This window comes from Tympanuchus pallidicinctus, unplaced genomic scaffold, assembly GCF_026119805.1.
Source record: "Tympanuchus pallidicinctus isolate F22 unplaced genomic scaffold, pur_lepc_1.0 scaffold2, whole genome shotgun sequence".
In the NCBI taxonomy this organism is placed as follows: domain Eukaryota; kingdom Metazoa; phylum Chordata; class Aves; order Galliformes; family Phasianidae; genus Tympanuchus; species Tympanuchus pallidicinctus.
The window spans coordinates 11,053,028-11,075,928 of record NW_026294721.1 but is presented as its reverse complement, the minus strand read 5'-3'; the positions used below and the strand labels follow the sequence as shown (position 1 = coordinate 11,075,928).

The 22,901-nt window shown below is 43.6% G+C and overlaps 2 protein-coding genes across 14 annotated transcripts in view; one reads left to right on the top strand and one right to left on the bottom strand.

The window, feature by feature from the left end:
- WFS1 (wolframin ER transmembrane glycoprotein) overlaps positions 1-4,903 on the top strand; it is a 32,005-nt gene extending 27,102 nt beyond the window's left edge. For all 5 annotated transcript variants that reach the window (XM_052682207.1, XM_052682206.1, XM_052682205.1 and 2 more), the window contains 2 exons: positions 532-677; positions 2,231-4,903. In XM_052682207.1, the coding sequence (XP_052538167.1) occupies positions 532-677; positions 2,231-4,039 (1,955 nt within the window). In that variant the 3' untranslated portion in view covers positions 4,040-4,903. The remainder of the gene's footprint in view (positions 1-531; positions 678-2,230) is intronic.
- Positions 4,904-16,378: 11,475 nt separating this feature from the next.
- The window catches only part of PPP2R2C (protein phosphatase 2 regulatory subunit Bgamma), a 169,986-nt gene continuing 163,463 nt past the window's right edge, over positions 16,379-22,901 (bottom strand). For all 9 annotated transcript variants that reach the window (XM_052681809.1, XM_052681814.1, XM_052681818.1 and 6 more), the window contains one exon: positions 16,379-18,074. In XM_052681809.1, coding sequence (XP_052537769.1) covers positions 17,783-18,074 — 292 coding nt within the window. In that variant the 3' untranslated portion in view covers positions 16,379-17,782. The remainder of the gene's footprint in view (positions 18,075-22,901) is intronic.

The following is a 22,901-nucleotide window of genomic DNA, read 5'->3' as shown; positions in this document are numbered from 1 at the left end:
TGCATTTAATCTTGTAGATAGAAATAATTGGGCATTTGATGTAATTGTATCTGTCTGTAAGTTACAAAATTGGAAAAATAATTGCTAAACCAAATCAGAAGTCGGTTTTCAGTTCATCATGTATAGGCAATTCATTACTATTCCTGTACAATTGTTTCTTTTCAGTGTGGATTTTAAAGATTTCTCTCAATTACCGAAGCTATGATAAGTTATGATTTGAAACTGTGTAACCTAATCCAGCAGTCTCTTTTCCTCGGAATACTTACAAATAAGCTATGTTTTGTTTTCCTATTTGCAAATATAATAAAATATGTACTGGTTTGACAAGATTTAGAGTAGTCATGTATTGCTGGGAAAAGCAGCTGGTTGTTTTAAGTACAAATCTTAGAGCAAGTTTAAAGGTAAGCAGTTCAGTTTTTGAAATCCAGAGCACATCTTTAATAACATGAAAGAAAGTTAATATTCCAGTTCATATAGACAGTGCAGCATTTATTGATGCTATTTACTCATAATCTATACTTTACCTTACAGCTAAAAAATTTATTGCTTTGGATGACTTTGTGGAGATTACCAAGAAGTATGCAAAGGGAATCATCCCATCTAACCTGATTATGCAGGAGGAGGAAGATGATGAATTGGCAGGGAAGACTCCTGAAGAGTTGCCTCTGAGACTGAAGGTAAGCAGACAGGAATAAACAGGTTGTGTGGAAGGGCTGTAAAGTGCACATTTCAGAAGAGGCAGAGATGATTTGCACTTGTTTCTCAAAGCTGATATTTACCCTCAGTAGATCAGTAGTAGAATTTTAGTTATAATTTCTTTTTTGGCTTTAGTTCTTTTTATGTATTTATAATTTCATAATTTCAGGCATGTATTTAAGAGAAAAGGGTAATAGTTTTCCTTGCAAGGGGACAAACTATGTTCATTACATCTCAATGAGAATTTAAAGGCTCCTATAATAACTGTCATAATTTTATTACAGTTGTTTTTATATACTTGATATCTTTCTTACATTAAAAGAAATGAGGAGGTGGCAAAAACTATCCTTAGTCTCGAGGCGTTAAAAAGTTCTATTATGGAGGATTTCAAGAATGGTGCAATTTGTCATCAGTGGTTTTCTGTACTGTTATTTCTCTAGGTAGTGAAAGGAGAAGGGAAAATTGAGGATGAATGTCCAATATCATTGTAAATTTCAAGCAAGGCAGGGGCTTCCTAGCGACTGCCATGAGAGGTTTTGTTGTCCATTATCATACAGAAGGGTTAACAAAAAAAGTAATAGGTTTTATCTCTTCCGATAGTTTGAACAGCTAATACTCTGAAAGAGATGCATTTATGAAGAACAGCAGAGATACTTCTGCTAATAAACAGGCTTGTGCCAAAGTCTTTGTGTTTGTTGCCATTTCTTCACAATGTTACCGAGGTTTGCTGAAGCATTTTTGGCTTTTCTGCTGCTGTAATTAATGTAAAAGCATAACTTCTGGGAAAACATTAAAAACTGTTTTTTATGGACTGTTTGCACTATATAATATGCAGATGGTAATATTTGAATGCGTGTTTGAAAAAAAAATCCTGAAAATTTTTTTCTAATAAACTAAATGTGTAGGTGGCTGTAGGGCAATCTGATCTAGCATTTCTTCTATTGCTGTATAATTGTAAAGGAAAATGCCATGTGAGATGGGTAAAATTTTAAGATTATCTACAGTGATTTTCTGCTGTTTATAAAATAGATTTTGACAGCTGCATCTGTAGGTATGTGGAAAGGATCTTTTAAAGACAAAACACGACTATAAAGACTTTCTGCAAGTGCATACAATCGGAGTGTATAACATGCTCTTTGCAGAAGAGTGGTAGAGTTAAATGTTTTAAAACTTACATTGCTCACAGCTCAAGTGATGATGTAAGCTAAACTACAGGGCTACGGTTCTGTGTTGTCTTCAGTGTGAAGTTAGCAGAGCATTTGACTAGGAAGCCGTTTAATTACGTGTCAAAGGTAATGAAATTCATCTTCCTTGCAATCAAAATAGCCTCTGCGTTTCACCTGACTGAATTAATCAAAATAGAGCTAATAATATCAGACAACATAAAGTCACATTATTGGCAACACTCTTTCAGAATAAAAATCTTTTCATGTCAACTGAGATTAGACAACTGGCTGCTGCTGCTTCAGTTAATATCTGTGGTGTACCAGTACAAAACTGCTCTTAAATAAAATGCTTCTTTCTCTCTTTCTAGGTTGTAAAATACCCTCTTCATGCCATAATGGAAATTAAAGAATATCTCATAGATATTGCATCAAAGGCAGGAATGCATTGGCTGTCTACCATTATTCCGACACATCACATCAATGCTCTCATCTTCTTCTTCATCATCAGTAATCTGACAATTGATTTTTTTGCCTTCATTATTCCGTTAGTTATATTCTATTTGTCCTTCATTTCTATGGTGATTTGCACACTGAAAGTTTTTCAGGACAGTAAGGCCTGGGAAAACTTCCGCACTTTGACTGACTTACTGCTTCGTTTTGAACCAAACCTAGATGTTGAGCAGGCTGAGGTGAACTTTGGGTGGAATCACTTAGAGCCCTACATTTATTTTTTACTCTCAGTATTCTTTGTGATTTTTTCCTTCCCTATAGCAAGCAAGGACTGTATACCATGCTCAGAGTTAGCTATTGTCTCAGTTTTCTTCACAGTGACAAGTTACATGAGTTTAAGCACGTGTGCAGAGCCATACACGCGAAGAGCTCTAATGACTGAGATAGCAGCAGGTTGCTTATCCCTGTTGCAGATATTACCTGGGAATTTTGGCTTCTTGAAATTCTTAGGTAAAACCTTCTTTACTGTTCCCGTAGGCCATCTTTTTGTGATCAATGTAAGCGTCCCGTGCCTTTTGTTTTTGTATTTGTTCTATCTTTTCTTTAGAATGGCACAACTGCGAAATTTTAAAGGCACCTACTGTTACCTGGTCCCATATCTGGTCTGCTTCATGTGGTGTGAACTCTCCGTGGTCATTCTGCGGGAGTCCTCTGGCATTGGCCTGGTCCGTGCATCCATTGGGTACTTCCTGTTTCTCTTTGCACTCCCAGTGCTAGGTGTAGGCATCGCGCTGATGTGTCTGGTCCATTTCATTAAGTGGTTCGTGTCTCTGGAGCTCATGAAAATTGTAGTGACTCTAGTTTTGTGTGCTGTTCCTTTGCTCTTCCGATGGTGGACAAAAGTCAACTTCTCTGTAGTAGATATGGTTAAATCCCTCACACGAAGCTCAATTGTGAAACTCATTTTGGTGTGGATTACAGCTGTGGTGTTGTTTTGTTGGTTCTATGTGTATCGATCAGAAGGAATGAAAGTTTACAACTCCACCTTGACATGGAATCAGTATGCCTTCCTCTGTGGACCCCGATCGTGGAAGGAGACCAATATGGCACGTACTCAGATTTTATGTAGCCACCTGGAAGGACACAGAGTGACTTGGACTGGGCGGTTCAAATACGTGCGTGTGACAGAAATTGACAATAGTGCAGAATCTGCAATAAACATGCTTCCACTGTTTATTGGCGATTGGATGAGGTGCTTGTATGGTGAAACCTACCCTCTTTGTGACCCCAAAAACGTCACTATGGAGGAGGAAGAGTTGTGCCGTCTCAAGTACCTGACAAAGCATAAGTGCCACATGAAAATGTTCGATCGGTACAAATTTGAAATAACTGTGGGTATGCCTTTCAGTAGCAAAAATGGAACCAAGTTGATGGAGGAAGATGATATAACCAAAGATATTGTGCTGAAAGCAAGCAGTGAGTTTAAGAAAGTGTTGTTGAACTTGAGGCAGGGAAGTATAATTGAATTCAGCACAATTCTGGAAGGTCGTCTTGGCAGTAAATGGCCTGTCTTTGAACTGAAAGCAATCACTTGCTTGAATTGCATGTCTAAACTCCTACCTGCAGGGCGGCATGTGAAAATAGAGCATGACTGGAGGAGCACAGTGCATAAAGCCATTAAATTTGTTTTTGATTTTTTCTTCTTTCCATTCCTGTCAGCTGCATAATGAGCTCATTGTGGTCCAGTGGCATCCTCGATGTACGCTGCATTTACACTACCAAAGGTTTGGCTTCTTAAAAAGAAAAATAAACACAAAACCACCCTGCTGTAGCAATGCTTAAAACGTATGCAAACATAGAGCATTGGTTGAGTTTTGTAAGTGTAAACACTGTATCTTGACTTTAAGCCCAATATGACTGAAGTGTTTTATACTGATTTCATGTTATAAAAGAATGCAGGGCATTGCTGCTGACTAATTGCATGGAGACTATTCTGTCCCAAATGAACACGTTGTTTGCCTGTGATAGGACACTAGGTAGATTCTCTTGCTCTGTGTTAAAGCACTTTACTCTTTAAATATTCACAACATGCTCCTATGTATTTTCACAGGTATGATTTATAGTAGGTAGTTGATAATAGCTTATGTTGCACATATTGCTTGTATTTATTTGGTGTATTGTAGAAAAAGGTGATCATATAATCCATTCCTGGTGGTGATATCTGTGTAAAAAACGTATTGCTTCAGTTCTTGTCCAGAAATTGGTGATTTCAATCTTTTTTTGGAAGGGTACACCATTTCACACCCCAGCAAGGTAGTAAAATGCTCTCAAGCTTTGATTTTGCATTAAATATTCTTTACAGAACAAGCTGTTTGTTCTAATGGCTGTGATAGCTACATTCTGACACTAAGGTATAATCCATGCTGGTGCGTGAATGACAAACACCGTATGGTAGGACTGGTATTGTACTGGAACAGACAAGCCAAAGCAACTGAACATAGTATGTAGAAGTCTACGTTGGAAACTGAAATAGAATGTCTGTTGAATAATTTCTATTGTGCAAATAAATATAAAATACAAGCTTGATTAAATGGGTACAATGTGTGTTTGTTACGCTTTGACATTTTGAGCAGTTGTTCATGTTGCACTGATGACAAACAGCTTTCATTGGAAAACACAATCTAGAACATGCAGTTTTATGCTCTAAGCTGCCTGAAGTTGTACTTCACATTACTTCAAGCTACCAGTAAAACCAGAGTGTACCAGGCCAAGTTTTTTGTAGCTATAGAATCTAGACATACTGCAAGTTTCGCTTTCATTGTGACTTCCTGCCTTTTGAGTGCTTGGATGACATTGTGCATCAGGTGTCTGGATGATGTGCTGCATGATATGGTTTAGTGCTTGTGGTGGCAAAGGTGATGAGGAGATGGTTGGACTTAGATGATCTTGTAGGTCATTTCCAACCTTGTGATTCTATGCTGCATAGAATCATTCTGTTTCCCTGACTTCTCTTTCACTCTTTCTACATTAATATCTTTTTGCCTTTCCATACCTGTCATAAATTTAGAGAGCATGAGGGAAACACGGTCACTGAAAATTGATTGAGAAGGAGAAACTTAGAAAAATGGGGCATTTGATTGCACTCCAGCCATTGGCACCCTTTTGAATATCAGGATCAAGCTGCAGATAGAATTCAAAGACAAGCAAGCATCTACAAGCAAGGCTGCCTGAATCTCAGGCACTTAGCTGAGCCTGGTGTTGCAGACCTGGTCACATTGGAACCTATCAGAGAATCTTTAAAGTAGAATTGTGTTCTAAAGGTGCTTTTAGTTTCGAAAACTGTTAGCCTTGAAGAAATAAATAGTGTGATTTGCAGGCAAATGTGTTAATTTTGGCAAAGATCAGTTTACCTGATTTTCTCTTGGCTTTTGGCAGCAAATAAGCCATACTTTGCCTTTACTTTTCCTTTTTTTTTTTTTTTTTTTTTCCTCCTGGACTATCAGTAGGCTTCATTTGAATACCCAAATGGTATTCCTGGCTCTGAAATGTTAAGTTCTAAAGATGCTTTTTTTTTTTTTTTCTTTAAATTTCCTTATATGTGCATAAATTTAAAACTTCTGTTCATGTGTTTGTCAGGAGGGGAAAAAATAGGCATCATCTTTTTATTTAAGCTTTTATTCTGCACAAGGATGTCAATTTATTGGCTAATTGGTGTGTTTTGAAGAAGTTGATGTATATCCTGGAAAATGTGATGAAGTCAGATGTGGAAAGTGTTGCAAGAAGTAGCATGTAGTTTTATTGATTTCTCTGGAAATTTATAAATGGTTGCTCTGCCACTGAGACAAAAGGCTTAATCCAGGTAGTTCAGTTCCCATCTATAACAATACTATTACAAGGCTTAACTCCAACAACTTCAAGAATTCTACTTTAGCATTTCTTAGGAAATTGTTAGGAGATAAAAATTATTCATTTGTTAAGTAGAGACAAGTGAGATGAGCTAAATTTTCTGAAGCTGCTATCTGCGTGCAACACCTCTAATCTTTGCCTGTCTTTGTACTTCAGCCCAGGATGAACTGCTGAGTAGGACTTTGAATCCCAGTGACATCAGGGAGCTGCCCTTCTAATGCATAGTGCCTGTGTCAGCTTCCAGACCTCAGGGCGGAAAGAAAACAATTTTGACCAACTCACTGCAACAGCAGAGAACCTTTAGCATAAGTATGGTAGGAATGGCATAAAGCTTTTTTGTTATCTTTACCTATATAATCACTTTTTCTTTGTAATAAATATACAGAGGTGGGAGCTTCTTAAAGGAGAATTTGGGTTTTTGTCATGAAGCAACTGTGGAGTTTCCTCCCTCCTTGTATTTGCAGAAAAGGTGGAGATGCACTAACAATTACATCTCTATGTTGACATAGCTGAATGTAGGTCCAGAAGGTTAAATTCTTGTCTGTTTCTCAAGTGTTCCTTAATATTTCTATTTTTTTAAATGGGAAAATAAGATAACAGTAATATGATGTATGGGTATTCCACTTTCTTACCTGTCTAATAATAGTGTTCCAAAATGTTTTTAGCAGATACTTCTTAATTGTAGCTGACAAAATGTAACTGCTAATACTTAAACAGTTGCAGTCCTGGGCTCAGTGTTTTTGCAGAGGCTGTTTCTTGCAACAGCAAATCTTGCTGGCAAGCAGCATAAAATAACTGTTCTACTGCTACGTGCTACAGCTTTATATTCCAAACAGTCCATCTTCCGAAGATGGACTGGAGAGGCAGTGTCTCAAGTTCCATAAGACCAAGTACCACGTTCTGCACTTTGGCCACAAGAACCCCAGGCAATGCTACAGACTTGGGGCAGAGCAGCCGTAAGACTGCGTGGAAGAAAGGGACTTGGGAGACTTGGTTGACGCTCAGCTAAACATGAGCCAGCAGTGTGCCCATGTCTCCAAGAAGACCAGTGGCATCCTAGCTTATATAAGAATAGTGCTGCCTGCACGACAGGGGAAGTAATTGTCCCCCTGCATTCAGCTCTGGTGAGGCCACTCCTCAGATACTGCGTTCAGTTTTGGGCTCCTCATTACAAGGCAGACATCGAGGTCCTGGAGTGTGTTCAAAGAAGGGCCTGCAGCACAAGTCTTATGGGGAGCAGCTGGGGGAGCTGGGATCATTCAGTGCAGAAAAGAGGAGGCTCAGGGAGAACATATAGCTCTCTGCAATTTCTCAAAGGGAGGTTGTGGTGAGATGGGGTCGGCCTTTTCTTTCTCATAACTAGCAATAGGACTAGAGGGAATGGCCTCAAGTTACACCAGGGGAGGCTCAGGTTGGATAGCAGTAAAAAAGTTCTTACCCAAAAGAGTGGTGAGGCAGTGGAATAGGCTGCTGTACAATCAGTAAGTATACAGAGGTTAGGCTTAGTAAGATTATAACAGTGGAAAGATAATAAAAATAATTGGAAATGCTCACCAGTGTCGTAGGCTTGCAGAAAACTCCACAAGGAGTAATCTTCAGAAAAAAATCCTTCCTCGGTGGCAGTCAGCACTTAAATGGGATCTAGGAGAGGTGCAGCTAGGCTCTGCCCCTTCTGGTAGCACAAGTGAATTGCCTTCACCTGTGCTCCCACAGCTGACTCATTGCTTGCTTCAGGTGGTCAATCAGAGATCAACAGTTCCCTTCAGCTGCCCAGGGAGGTGGTGAAGTCACTGTCCCTGGAGGTGTTGAAGATGTTGTACTGAGGGCCAGTGGTTTAGGGGGGAAAATAGTAGTAGTAGGTGGATGGTTGGAATGGATGATCTTGGAGATCTTTTCCAACCTTAGTGATTTTACAATTCTATGATAATGTGGCAACTGCTGTTAATTATTCAATTAATTCTACATTTATTATTTTCTTAGTTTTGAAAACATGATGAATTACAAGCAGTTCCAAAGATAGGTGCCCTCTGAAGGGCATGAAACTGATAACAAGGCCAGGAATTTCTTTGCAATTTTACTGAAGGAGTGTGTTATCATACTTCCCAAGACAAAACATAAAATAGATTATTGATAGTCAGCAGTTCAGTCAAGAAACAGGTGCAAGCTGAGCACGAGTAAGATGGAGCATGTTTGTATATAGGATGTGTAGTCAGTGCATGCAGTTCTTGCAACAGAGCCATATCTGACACTTCAGTATAAAAACACATCCTGGGGCTTTCCTGACAAAACCTTGTATCCTCGGGACTGGAGGTTGGCAGTCCATCCCCAACCTCTTCTGTCAGGTAGAATTTCTTACCCTCGATCCCCGTCTTTGTTGTAGTTCAGGTGGCCTGTGGGTTGAAACATGAATTCCTCCTTTTCAAGACAGAAAACAAAGCAGCAAAACTCTGATGTTTTCCAGTGTGTTCTCACTACTCCTCCAGAAGGACAAGTTTCTCACAGTTGGCTGCAGACAGAGGGCCCCCAGATTCAAACATACCTACAGAAGCAATGAAACACTGGTAATTTAAGCCTGATTCTGCAGCCTGGACATTCACAGCCTGATCTGGGCTAATAGATGTAGTCCTGGAGACTGATGGTACGACCTGTTTGAAGATGGTTCAGTTAGTTTCATGCAGAACAAATCCAGCCTTTTGGAATAGATCTGTCACTCATAGTTTGCTGTATCCTCCCCCTTCTGCAGCACCATTACAAAATAAAAAAGAAAGGGCTTTCCCAAAATTTTGTGTGGGGAAATAGATTTAACAAGTGAGGCTGAGCACAATTAGTTCTTAGCTTTCCCACCTGCAACTAATAATGGAAACCAGAGCAGGATATGTGCAGGAATGCCTGCTCAGTGTTTTGGTGTGTTAATGTCCCTGTTCTCCTGACTCTGGTGTGGGTAGGAGTTCTGCTTAGAGCTGGTACATCTTTTATTGATGGTATTGTCTGGCTGGGATTGCTGCTGGGAGGCTGAAAAACAGGTAAAGAAACACTTAGCAATGGGAGAAATTAAATATAAAAGCAGAGAGTGGTGCAGTGGGTTGTTCCTTGGAAGCTGCTGCTGGACGTAGTAATCAAATAACATGAAGTTTTATTGCCAGCTCTTAGGTGCATCTCCTCTGAGATCATATTGCAGAGCCCACTGGATGCGGCCAGGAAGAGAACTGAAATGTTTTTTGTCTATGAAGCAGAAGAAGCAGATTTGCACATAATGGTTGTGTGGGCACACGGTGTTTGTGATGCTGTCATCTTAAAACCTAGTGTTAATGTCAGAGGTGGAACTTTCAACCTTTGTGATGAGGTAAATCACCTACTTGTTGCATTTACATTTCAGCATTAGGTTGGGGATCTTTTTTTTTTAATTTGGAGCCTCTGTGTGCTTGTTTGCTCAACATATTTGGTATTTTTTGCAAGAAGATGGTACTTCGTGTGCGTTACAGGGTGCCTGCCCCTTCTCGTGCCAACGCACAGCCTGTGTGGTTTTAATGCGGTGCCATCAGGTGGCACTCCAGGTTCACTTTGCGCTTTCTTTCCCTCAGCTGCTGTCTCCAGAGGGCACCGGCGAACAAAAGAATCACGTTCTGCTTTTACTCCATTTCAGGGAGAAAACACAATTAGTAAATAAAAAATAGATAACTATCTATAGGCCCAATTTCAAGCCACCCCACCAAGTTACAAGCAGTAACTAGCAAAGTTGTCACCACACACTTCAATCTGAGACTGTAATAATGTGCCAGCATACTGTAATGGTAAACTAGGAGTGTACAAAAGAAGGCACAGCTGTCTTGTGAGAGGCACTCTCTGGCTGCCTTGTAGTTCAGCAGCATTTTGAGGAGGTTTTTATAACAAAAACTTGGTGGTGTTAATCAGCACTGTTTGCTCTTGTAATTTGTGTGGTGACAACATGCAGTCCCAATGTCTGTTCTGGTAGAGATGGCATTCTCTGCTACTTTCATGTGTTAGAAGCAAAAATATCAGGGTTTATCTAGATTAAATCCTTTTACTAACTTTGTGTTACCTGAACAATAAGGAGAGAAAATCTGTGTCAGTGTTCAAACTTTGGTAGAAGATGTGCTGTTCTAAGGGAATTCTGGCTGCAGCTCTCTTCAGGTGTGCACGCACTAGAAATGAGTGTGCAGATGTGGGGAAAGCAGAAGGGCTGTGTGAGAGTCACACACCAGGTAAAGGCTGACACAACAAATCCCAGAAGTCAGAGTTTAGTATCTTCCAAATGAAGTAGAGAGGCGATGGCAGGTTGTTACGAAGTTCTTCTGTTTTTGAGGACAGCAGGACCTTTCTGTAGCAGCAGCGTGTTTGGCAGCAGGAGGGGCCTTGTGGGTGTTGCTGTTGGCCATGGGGGTGGCGGTGCAGGGCAGCTGTGTCTCACTGCAGAAGAAAGGACTCAAACCAAACCCGCTGACCCCTCCTCTCTCAGAGATCTGTGTGCACTGCATCCCTGGCTTTATCTGAAATAATTGTTCACTTTCAAGAGTGAGGCATTTCAACAAAGCCTCGCTTCTTCAGTTCCCTCTCCTGTTCCTCCCTCTCTATTCAGAGCCGGTGACAGCAGAGATGTTTCCACGACAACAATACATTCTGTTGCCTCAGGTGACAAACTATAACTTCAGTAAGTAATCACTGAGAATAGCTTCAAACAATTAATTAAGTAATGGAAATGTTATTCTAATAGGGCTTGGATGCTCTGAAAGTCTCCTTGAACAGATGGAATTCTGATCAAGAATCTGTGGAATCAAAGCTCAATCTGCCAGCCCAAGGTCAGGGTGGGTATCGCTGGCTGAATAATCTAATAATAATCCAATCAAATACTCCGTCAAAATCCAGATTATTTCTTGGTGTTGTGCAGAGCAATTTTAGTTCATTCTGTTAAACACTGTTCAAAGCACATACTGGCAAGAAATATTTAAGGAATTGGCAAACTTTTTCACAGTCACCACATCCAGTTACTACTGCTCGAGCAGCGCTTGTATGCCTGCGCTGGCATGAGAGACTGGTGGTGATCCCAGCAAACGGTTTTGCAATAAGCAGATTTTTCAGTCTGCTCTGTAGAGAAGATGCTTTCCTGGAGTTGTAAATGGAAGATGATTAATCTCTCCTAATGCAGCTTCTAGTAACAGTTCAACTGGCCTTTAATCGTTGTTTCAAAACTGGGTCTCCATGGGAATCTTTCAATCCTATATCCTGAGGTTTCTTCAGCCCAGGGCAGCCCATCTGTCTTGCAGCTCAGAGCACTTAGAGTCCATGCATGCACTGTGCCTTATATCACAGTTCTCATCCAGCACCGGTCTTCTTTGGGACTGGTAGCTGTCCTGACAGAATTTCTTTTTTGTTTGCATTTTGCCTTATTACATACAGTTTCTCCAGCATAGTGCATCCATGAGGCAAGTGTAGGAAAGACAAGAGTTGCCACCTTTCTCAGCCCCGTGGAAGGCTGTGAGTGCCCACCCCGCAATGTCTGATGTTCTCTGACTTGATTCCAGGGCTGCCTATGAAGTACAGCAATGGAACATGACCTACTTTTCTGTGCAAAGTAACTACAGTTTGTAGAGGAGGGAAACTGAGAACTGAGGAAAGGTCTCCAGGTTGCACAAAGCAGGGAGAAGATGCACTGCATCATCTCATGAAGGTCACTCCGTGCCTGTTTCACTCTGGATTCTTATTGTGGGAGATCTCTATTCTCTCTTGAAAAGCAGGGAATCTTGTTTTGGCTCCTCTGAGACCAGCCAATGAAACCTCAGGGTTTCTCTGCAAAAAGAAGCCCTTCCCATGCCTCATCTCCTGCAGGAGATCCATCCGGTGCTGTAGGTGGGGGCTGTGCCACCACCCAGTCTGTCTGTGCTGGGGAGGGTTGTGGCTCAGGGTCACTTCTCTCCTGATGCAGCACTGTGATGGCCCTGTGGTCTGTGCATGTTTGTGATGTTTTTTAATTGAAAACTTAAGCAGTTAAACTGCTTCCTTGATGCCCTGGTGGTTGCTAAGATACAAACTCTCAGATTCTGTAAATCTTCCACTTGAAATACGCTGCACTGGCAAATGGGTTGTTCATCTGTGACAGCTGAGGACATGGGGAGATGATGGCACTCAGCAGCACACTGACCAGAACTGCTCCTGCTGCCTCCAGAAGGGACCCGGTGTGCTTTTGGTGGCTTCTGGCCACGCTGTGTGATCCGAGGCTAAAAGGGGAACGTGGAATGCATAGCAGAGAGCAGGCATGGAGGCAGCATGGGGGCACTTAGGGGATGTGACAGCATGGTGATAACAAGGGAAATTGTTTCTGTCCCCCAACTTCCATAGCTTCAAGCTGCAGTTGCCATTCTTGAGCAAAAGCCAACTCTGCCCTTTGATGAGAGATGGATTTTGGGAGAGTCTGAGTTTGAGGCTGTCTGGGTAGGGCAAGCTTTTCCTGGGGACAAGCTGTGCAAACAGACCTTTCTTGCAGCCCCACAATGGGATGAGGAGATACTAGCTTTAAGGGTAGCACTGGATTGCTGGAGGTTCATAAGCAGTATTGCAGCAACTGCCCCAAACAGCTGTTTTTTAGAAGCCTGTCCAAGCCCTGTTCATTCAAAAAATGTTGGAGGAAGGCAGCGTGACGTGTTCTGCTCCAAAGTAAGTCTTTAGCTGTTAAGGCAGCAGAGGGAATGTTAATACTGTTGACACAACGCAATTGATGCAGCAGCATCTATCTGGGTTTGCAGAAGCCTGGATCAATAGCTGTGAGAAATGGAGACCGCAGCTGCTCCTCTCACACTGTGTTACAGAGATGTCAGAGGGTGACAGTGGGTCAGGTAGGTGATAGTGGAAATGGCTCTGCTCTCCTCCCCACCTCTTACACAACACAGCTCGAGATGTGCGCAGATTTACTGTGAGCCTTGTCTCCTGCATCAGACAACTCACAGTGCCAGCATTGCCAATAGAAGAACTTGGTCCTGTAATTAAAGTTAGTATCTGCTTGGGGAATCTCACGGGTCAGCATGCCCACAGTACCAGTGTTAGTTTTCAGACAGAGTGCAGAAAAATATCGGGCATTCTTTAATGGTCACTACCATGGGTGTTGTTCTTTTGAGCGCCCGTATGGAACACATCTAGTCACTGTGATAAAATAATTGTTTAATGGAAACGTTGGTTTAAATGTCTTGTCCTACTCACTGACTGTCTTTGCTTAGCAAATGGCAAGACAAGTAGTTACCTGTACCTTGACGGGGTGAGCTGTGTTTGGGGAAGCTTTTATAGCTGTAGGAACACAAGAGTTTGCTCTGTCAGGTGCTTCGTCACCAATGCCTGGCATCTCAGTCTCGACTTACGAACTCAATCAAGGAGTTGTGCTCACCTTCATGTGAGTGAAAGTTTGATTCTAGTCCAATTTCAGAGAGAATTAAAACAAGAAAATCACTGCTATTAAAAGCTTTCACTGCCAAGCAACACTTTCCAGGATCCGTGTCACACTGCCGTGCACTTTGACCATCCATGCTGTTTCATGGCTTCACAAAACCAAGGAACCCTGTTCCAAGCTGCTAAAAAAATTAGGCCTAATTCTTTATCTCTTTATTCCCTCCAGTGATCCTGCTGCCTTCTGAGGTTCTACCACATGGGAAAGATAAGTGAATTCATGTCTAATTTTAGACTTAATGCAACTTACTGAGAAGGCAGCAAATGGAAAAGGATTGCTGTTGGGAGTGGGAGCAAATTGATGGCAATAATGTTACTGAAAACAATCCTTATACTTGCACTCTTAGCAATGATTACTTATCACAACCTTAGAAAAGTTCAAAGGATGCAACTCTACCTGAAAGCAGGGTGACTGCTGGCTGCAAATGGGGAAACCAGTTCATATCAGCGTTCTTCCCATCCCCATTCCACAAAAGGTTAAATTGTTGTATGCTGCTACTAAATAGGCTTTTGTGAATATTTCACGAGCAGACGAGTTGGCCATCTGGATCCTGCTTGTGCTAGGCATTTGGGGATAAGAAGGGAAACTGGAAGGGTAAATAGTGAATTGCTTGATGTATTGGTTTTCAGCTGAGATTCCTCTCTTCGGTATCAAGCCATGTTTGCCCACCTAAATGAGGGGGATTGACCGGGTCTTCCCAAGATGGGAAGGGGGGAGGATGGAATTAGCATGTAAGCTCTGGGAGAGCTGCGCAAGCATTACCCTGCATCATCTAACAGCAGAGGCAAATGCACCCTGGTCTGCATCCAGCACAGGAGCTGACTCAGCCTCTTGGGGTGTAACACGTGTGTGTGCTGAGGTCCCAAGGATCCCAAGCCGCTGGCTCTGTATGGAACATGCAGGCAGGGTTGGCTGGTTGAGATTCAGAATAAAAGCCCAAGGTCAGGGTAAAGCCTCATGGTGGCATGGGATAATTGGGCAGCAGTCGGGACTGGGAGTGAAGCCCTGAGCGAGCCTTTAGTTTGTGTGCCAAACCAGCTTGTTTGGGTTAGGTTGGTTGGTGGGCTTTTATTGCCCCTAGGGCAGAGGCTAAAAGGAAAGGTGGTGAAGAGAAGGGGAGCTGCTCCTCTGCTGACAGCCCTCTGGCTGCTGCTTCCTGGGAGGACACCTGGGATCCCTGTGCAGCGCAGCAGCCCGTCCTCACGGTCAGTGGGAATGAACCACGTGGCTGCGGGTTTTGCCCATGGTTACGTGCGTTCCCTCGCACTGTGCATCCCTTGTTCCACCTGTAGGAGACTGCGGTGCACATCTCTGAGGGCATAACATACCACAACCTGGGCTGCAGCCCAAGGTGGGGAGTGAAAGTGCGTCTCCAGCTGCACGGTCTGTGCGTGCGCTGCTCATCGTGCTGAGCCAGGAAGTCACTCCCTACGTTTGCTCCCCCACTCGCCCCAACACGCTTCAGTCTCTTGCTTTGATCCCTGTGACTTCCCTGCTTTGTAAAAGGAGCCTAACGGGTCTCTCACACCTAGCTTAAAAATAAGCTGTGCCTTGAAGTCATCTACTTGTGCCTTTTTTTGGTTGTATTTTATTGAAAAAGCTGGTATTAACATATTTATATTTTTATTCAACAACAGTTAGCTAATTTGTGCAACACAAAGAATGCAGCCATGAACAACAGCTTTCAAAACAATCAGATTTACCGACTTTACCATCATTTACTCTACACCACTGAAAGCTCAAACTAAAAAGAGAAAGAAAGTTGGAAACGTTCACAATGACGATGTTAACTTTCCGTACATTCAAGAAGACCAGGAAACAACTGTAGTAGCAAAGTCAAAGATGTGAATGAATACTGGTCTTTGAGAGATTTCTATTTACTTCCTCTGTAACCACTCCGTGTTATTTTGGTTGGGTGTTTCATTAGTTTTATAAAGCTCCGAAGATATTTTTATTTCTTTAATTTTAACATGATCTTTTTGGTACCCAGAGCTGTAACAGGGTAAGGTACTTCAAATTAAAAAGGAAAGAAAAAAGAAAGGAGTTGTATTAAGAGCTGCTTTATAGTAAGTTATCTATAGGCTCTTACTTGAGCACGGTGAAGGCTAAATACATGTCTTACAGAACTTCTACCTGTAAATGCCAATATGAGCTCAAAGCAATTTTTTTTTGAGCTGCAAAGATTTGCAAAGGTTAATGAGGAGGCCAGAAGTCAAAGAAATCGAATGACGCCCTTAAGCAGCAGTTTGGCATGAGCAACTTTTCTATACGACTTACCACATCCTTAAACCTCTTTACAAGGAAAAAAAGCGGTTTTGTTGAATCTCGTTAGAGTAAATATGTACACATCCTGTCCGTGCCTGCTGGAGCACACAGCATCTAATAAACAAACGTTCCTCATTCCCTTCAAATTCACCCACACGATTTGTACCGGATGTGTTCAGTATGGCTGGAAACCAATGCGCGTGCGTTTGTGCTTCCACACACAAAATGTACAGCACTGATGTAGAAAACTTCAGACAGGTTTGGCGTGTTGTGTTAAGATGTCTTATAAAAGAGCCACAGGCTTTTTCAGGTCTTTAAAGTAGCTTTTCACCCATCCTTTCCTCCAAAACAAACAGGAAAGCATGCAGATCCCTTTATCAGTCTGTTCTCCACTTACCAAAGACATCAGTGCATAATGGCTTAAAGAAATGGTTTTGTTTTGTTGTTGTTTTTTTTTCTGAGGAGTTTAATATGGGCTCATTAACGCCATCATCTCAGCTGTGCTCTCGTGTTTGTGATTTGTGAAGAAATCCTTTGGGATATCAGTTTTTCTTCCAGAGCTGTTAGGGAGGCAGACAGAACTTTCTTGTGCTTGAAGTTCTCCTAGCACTACACTGTTCCCATGGACTTCCCAAATGGAGCACATAATTCCATGTACTTTCATCCTATTCATTTGAAAGCAAAGACAGATCTGTAAGAGCTATAGATCTCACAGTGATGTGTTTATGTGGAAGAAGGTTTGGTTTGGACTTTGTGTTTTCCTCTTTCTCCAGGAATACCCACATCACCCAGCACTGGGCTCGCTGACATCTCACAGTTCACTGAGCAAAGCCACCTCTCACAGCACCATTCTTCTTATAGCTACAGCTATCACGGCGTTGTTTGTATTCCCCATATGCCAGGACAAGAATAACCATTCTGCACTGAGCAAACATGGGATTTCCTGGAGTGGCCAGCAGAGCTGTGACTTTACTTCCACTGAAGTCAGGATTTGCCTCCAAGGACAGCACTGTTAGCCAAGGCTTCCAGAACTCCCCCCCCAGGCGACAGCGTAGGCTTATGGATTAACTCTGCTGGGCTGTGTTTGAGCAGCCGGTCCCCGAGCAGCAGCAATGCCCAGTTAGGGGGAAAGCTGCTAAATATTAAACAGAGCAAAGAGATTGAGGAAGAACGAACTTCCTGAAACAAGTTGGCTGAGTAACTCCAGCAGCCAGCTGCTTATTCACTCAGGAAGCCAAAGCACAATGTTAGTAATGTGAATACATAATACAAGAGTGCAAAGAAGGGAATGGGACAGGTGACACAGGGCAGCTTCTCACCAGCAGGAATTTGGGAGGCCCTTCCAAGGTGCCACGTGGTCCAAAGGGATGCGGCTACTCATTCGTTCGCGCACAAACAGGCTCAGCTTAGTTGAAAGATGGAAAAATGTTACTGAAAAAGAAATACTGATCAAAAGATTAAAGCAGAAGCTCTAACAGTGTGGTAAGTGTGGGCCGCAGAAGCAGGCAGTGCACCAGAACGACGTGGTCCTGTGAACCACTGAGACCCTCAAAGCACTGACAGGAGCTGAGGAGTCCCAGACCTCCTCAGAACACTCTCCAGCTGTGTAAGTGCCCCTGTGGGATTAAGGAACCGACACAGACCACTGGGCTGGATTTGCAGTCGTGCCTTTTACTCATACAGTTGCAGTGATGAGAATAGTTGGCTTGCCACCAGTAATGATACAGGCTGAGGGATGAAAGGATGCAACCTACAAATCCCACCACAGAAGCCCTAATTTTTGAGAAGATCACATCCTTTTACAACTCTCAAGAGGCTGGTTTGTAGATACAGAGGGGTATTGATAAACCTAGTGCATTTCTGAGTTCACTTTATCCTGAAATATGTAGAGATTGTTTGTCGCTGCTATAGCAATGATGTTCTCGGTCGGGTGCCACGCTGTGTGCAAGATCTTCTTAGTAAAGTCCAAACTGTCGACACTGATGTCATCTTTCCTCCGTTTGCCACCAACGCAGACTCTCCGGGGCTTGAGAATAGCGCGGGGTTTGCTGCTCTCGCGGGATGCCTCCAAGGTCACATCCCGCTTGGTGTTACGGTCAAACATTCGAAAGAAGTTGTTATATGCACCTGTCATGATGACACTGGGGAGAGAAAGAGAGGGTGGAGGGGAAGAACAAAGATATAATTACAGAGCAGCTTGTGGGAGGTCTGCTAACACGAATTCCTCAGGACAGCTGAGCAGCGATGTCTGGATGTCTTCTGGTTTTAGCTGGGAAAGAATAAAACCATGGATTTTCCCCCTCCCAAAGTGAAGTTTTCTCCCTGCCAACGTCTCCTCCTTCCCTCTGAAAGTATTCAGTGAAATGTACAGTTTCCCCAGCAGTGGCACCCTGGCCATTCACACAAACCATCACAACTCAGGACCCCAGCTCCATGAGGGTGACTTCACAAGACAACGATCAGTGCGCCCTGTGCCACAGCCAGACCTCTTCTGACTCTGAGATTACCATGGATCCAGAGACAATCTTTTAAAAAGAAATAGAGTTTGCAAAGTACATTTGTTTTCAAAATAAAACCTTTCTCTTTCTGAAGCTATAGACCTGTTGGCAAGTCTAGACACTTCTAAAATTAATGTATATAATACTTCTTCAAACTGAATGTACAGGTAAATAGGATTCCTTTGTCTCTTGTATAGAAAGTGTGAAGGAGAATTCAAGCCAGGATGTATCTCTGCAGAAAGGGACAAGAACCTTACTTCACTCTGCATAAGTCCCCCATTAATCAGCTTGAAATAATGGTTTCTTCGTTCCCCCATTCCCCAAGGGGAGGCATTTTGTCAGCAGCTTTAAGGAATTCAGGATTTCATCCTCGGCCCTCAGGTTACTGGATTCTTACACACACTCATGGACTTTAAAACCTTGCTTGAGATCTCATCTCCTGCAAAGCTTTTCACTATCCACATCTGTGGGCACACTCTGCTCACCTTTTCTGTCTCAGCCCCAAACACAGTGACTTTCAGCACTTCCATTCCAGAAGGGGAACCCACCCCAAACCACCAGGTAGGTCTCCATGGGAGGAGCTGCACACCGAGTTCGAAGACAGATGTAGGCAGTCAGTCGATATCTGCCTGCTCAGTACAGCCAAACAAGCGTATTTCACGCACTCTGCATTTAACAAACTAATCTCCACCACGGGTGACAGCCGCACTGCTTTCATATTTTGCTGTCTCCTGCCTGGGGGGATCTGCTCAGCCAGCCAACAGAGCTGCACACCCAGCAGTGGCACAATGCAAAGTGCGAGCTGTGCTCTCTGCCCTGCACACCAGCTCATCAGATTTGGTGCTCCTGCATTGAGGAGCTGTCTGTCCTATGCTGCATGCACAGCTCGCAGCCAGCATCACCTTCATCTGCTCTGGAGCCTTCAGGAGCTGCCGCAGTACAAATGAGCAACGCAGCTCCATCCTGCTCCGCAGTCTGCTGATGGCATGCAGCCAGCTGACAGGCCGGACACCAGAGGCATTTGTCCATGGGCAGCAGCAGCTGCAGCGGGGCTGTCTGCAGACACACCCCATCCCTGCCTCACCTGGCGCTGTGCTGCTTATTGAGCTGCACCTGAGCAATCTCATGGGCTAAACAAAAGAACAGGCAGCCTGACAGCTTGATAAAACGTATCCCAGAAGCTGCAGAAAGCCTATTGATCAAGATTAGTGCCCACTTCAGAAACTGAATAAACAGCAGTAAATCTAATGTTTCACTCCTTCCAAATCACTGCGCCTCGTCGCCGGGGCTCCTGCTACGATGGTTATTCACAACATCAAAAAGCAGAGGTGGTTTCCTATCCCCGCACTACCATGACTGTGATGCTGACAGCCCAGCCCAGCACGGGGGGGGGAGGTCTGAGCTGGGGCTGCAAGGCCCCAAGAGCCTGCAGAGCTGCAGTAGGGGATTGGTGCTCCTGGGCATGCAGCCCCTGCACCAGATGCAGCCAGAACTCATCAGGGGAGCGGTGCTCACGCAGGCAATGGACCAATGCACCAACAGCACAGATAAGTGCTTGTCAAAAATCTTTTTTTAGGTTTTGCTTGCAGTAAAGCTGCTTTTACAGTCCATTTGCGTTTTAATTTCTTCAGCTCATATATTTTTTAAAGTCTGTTTCCTCTGGTTGGATTCATCGTAGGGCTTTTTTTAACGTATGTAGATGACTTCTTTTCATGCTGGCCCTGTTTTTCTGTATTTTAATGGCTCAGTAAAAAATAGCATTATGGAAATGAGAAAGTGTCCATTCTTGTTCAAGGTCACAAACCCAGATGGATTATAACCTTACCTGCTGCTTAAAATAACATTAAAGAGAGTAAGAACTCAATGCAACCCTGCAATTTATTCTTGTTCAGGAAAATGTAATGTACAGTGACAGAATGTATGCCATAAGGAGGATTTATATATGTATGTCTGTGTATACAGAAATAGCAGCTGAATATAGGTAGTGCCTGCGCTGTATCTCTGGCTACCTGCTCTGCATAGCAGTGTTACCACGAGCTCCTGACCCACACCCTTCCCAGTGAGGCTGGTCCAAGAAACCAGAGCTCCCCACCCAGAAGTCCCCCACCCCAACCCACAGAATCCTGAGGCAGCACCCAAATGAGCCCTGGCTGAGAGCCTCTGAACCTCTGATCTCACTCAGAAGTACAGTCAGAGGGACCACCTCAGCTGTGCAGGGACATTGAGGGCTCCCAACACAGCAGTGCACCCTAAGGAGCACGCAGGAGCAAAGCTGCTTTTAAAAAAAATAATGAGTTAATAACTAAATATACAAATATATGTGTATGTTTTTTTTTAAGAGGCTCTAACCCCATGGGAGCTGAGCCTTCCTCTCTGCCCACTGCTCCAAGTAGGCTCCAAGAATCACAGAATCGTTACGATTGGAAAAGACCACCAAGATCATCCATTCCAACCACCAAGCCACCACCCCACGCCCACTGACCACGTCCCGCAGTGCCACATCTCCACGGTTCCTGAACACCTCCAGGCATGGTGACCCCACCACCTCCCTGGCAGCTGTGCTAAATTTACATCTCTGAGCACAAAGTGTTTAGCCATTATTTACAAGCAGAACAAATGTATTCTTACAGGAGGAAGGAAAAATCCATCGCAGTCCAACATCAACGTATTTCCTGTTCCGCCAACCTCAGGTGTGTCCAACTGGCCCTCACCATTTATACTGAACTGCAGTGAGGTCTTTTTCCACACTACATTCAGCCATTGAGCTTTCCTCAGTCAGTCAGTCACTGAGAACCGGCGTACTTTTGCCTTTCTCAAATCTCTGTTACTCCCCTACTTTATTCAGATTTCTTTACTGCAAGCCAAGCCCTTTAATATCATCCATGTAGCAGCCCTTCCCAGCACACAGACAGTTTTAATCACTACAACTTGATTCAGCTGCCTTGACCCTGAAGCTCTGGGATTATCAGTTAGAATTAGGGCTTGCTTAAAAACCCAATCATACACTGTTCTGTTTAGGTTTTAAAACCTGCTTTGGGCCAATTCTGGCTCAGATCAGTCTTCTGAGCTGCGTGACAGTTTCTTCTTCATATATAGATCTCTATTGTCCAGAGAAGTCCAGCTCATGTCAGAGCTTCCCCCCTTCACTGCCAGTCAAGAGCTCACAGGATGAGACGAGGCAAGGTCTGGGAAAGCTTCAATGGCCAGCACAGGGCAGGCTGAGAGACCATGGAAAAATGAAACCAGCGCTGCCTGCCCCCTAAGGCTCTGAGGGGGAGACTTACCACTGGATCAGAGCAGCGCTCACCGCAGCTGCCTCCAGACTGCTGTCCTGAGTCTCTGCAGAGCTGCCCCTCCAGGCACCCAACATGGAAGGGGCCATTTCCTTCACCTGTAACCATCTGCCCAGTTATGCTGAGCCCCCACACCTGCAAGATTTCAATACCATCTAATCTACCCTGCTACCTTCTAGGACTAACACGCAAGGCCTTACATCTTCCTGTGACGATCCTGAGAATCGCAGAACGGCTTAGGTTGGAAGGGACCTTAAAGACCAGCTGTTCAAACCCTGCTTGTGGTTAAGACTGGAAACAAGAGGAACTCCCAGCCCTCCCAGGCTAACATGAGTCATGCCGAGCCCCGATGTCCCCCAGCAGAACAGAGCGCAGTGCCACCAGGAACAGGCGGTGAGCGGCCCGTGCCCCAGGACCTGCCAATGCCACCTGACAGAGCGAAGGCTGGTGGCTGTACCCCAGGATGACTGGCATTTCAGCAGGGAGGGGCTGACTGCACAGTGCTGTGTGGCTTCATTCATCTGCTTACAGCACAGCACTAATGGTGATGGCATTCAGAAGCCTGCCATACACCGTTCAGTGCAGTCTTAAAAACAGAACGGTCACTCAGGTATGCATGTGCTACTATGTAGAATGCACTACATTAATTTTTCTTTTACTTATTTCTTCAGTATGTCACAAACAAACAAGAAAAGATTTATAAATACTAATTTTTGAGGTATAACTGAATAAAAGAACGGGTAAGTAGCAGGGTGCTGGGGGTTGTCACTGAAAGCCTTGACTTTGGAGTTGAATGGAAGAATCAAACGCAAGTGACATACAAAGCAGAGCCCACGTATCTCCACAGTCACGTAATGATGTATATACAATAAGGATGGCATGATTTTAGTGTAATATACTCCACCACAGATAATATGTGCTCATCTGGCTGAATTACCGTAAGACCTCTGCCTGACTCTCTCCCTGACCACTGTTTCTGCCCAAGTGCCTGCTGATTAATGTGCCCTTCAGCAAATGAGATAGGCTCTGTCTGATCAGATTAGTTCCTGTTCATTGGAGAAACTGAGCATCAATCACGTTCTAATCAGAGCTCACGAACATTGATTTTTTTGTAAGCAGCCTCACCATCAGGTTCTATCATTGCCTACGCTAACTCCTTAACAATGACAAAATTAAT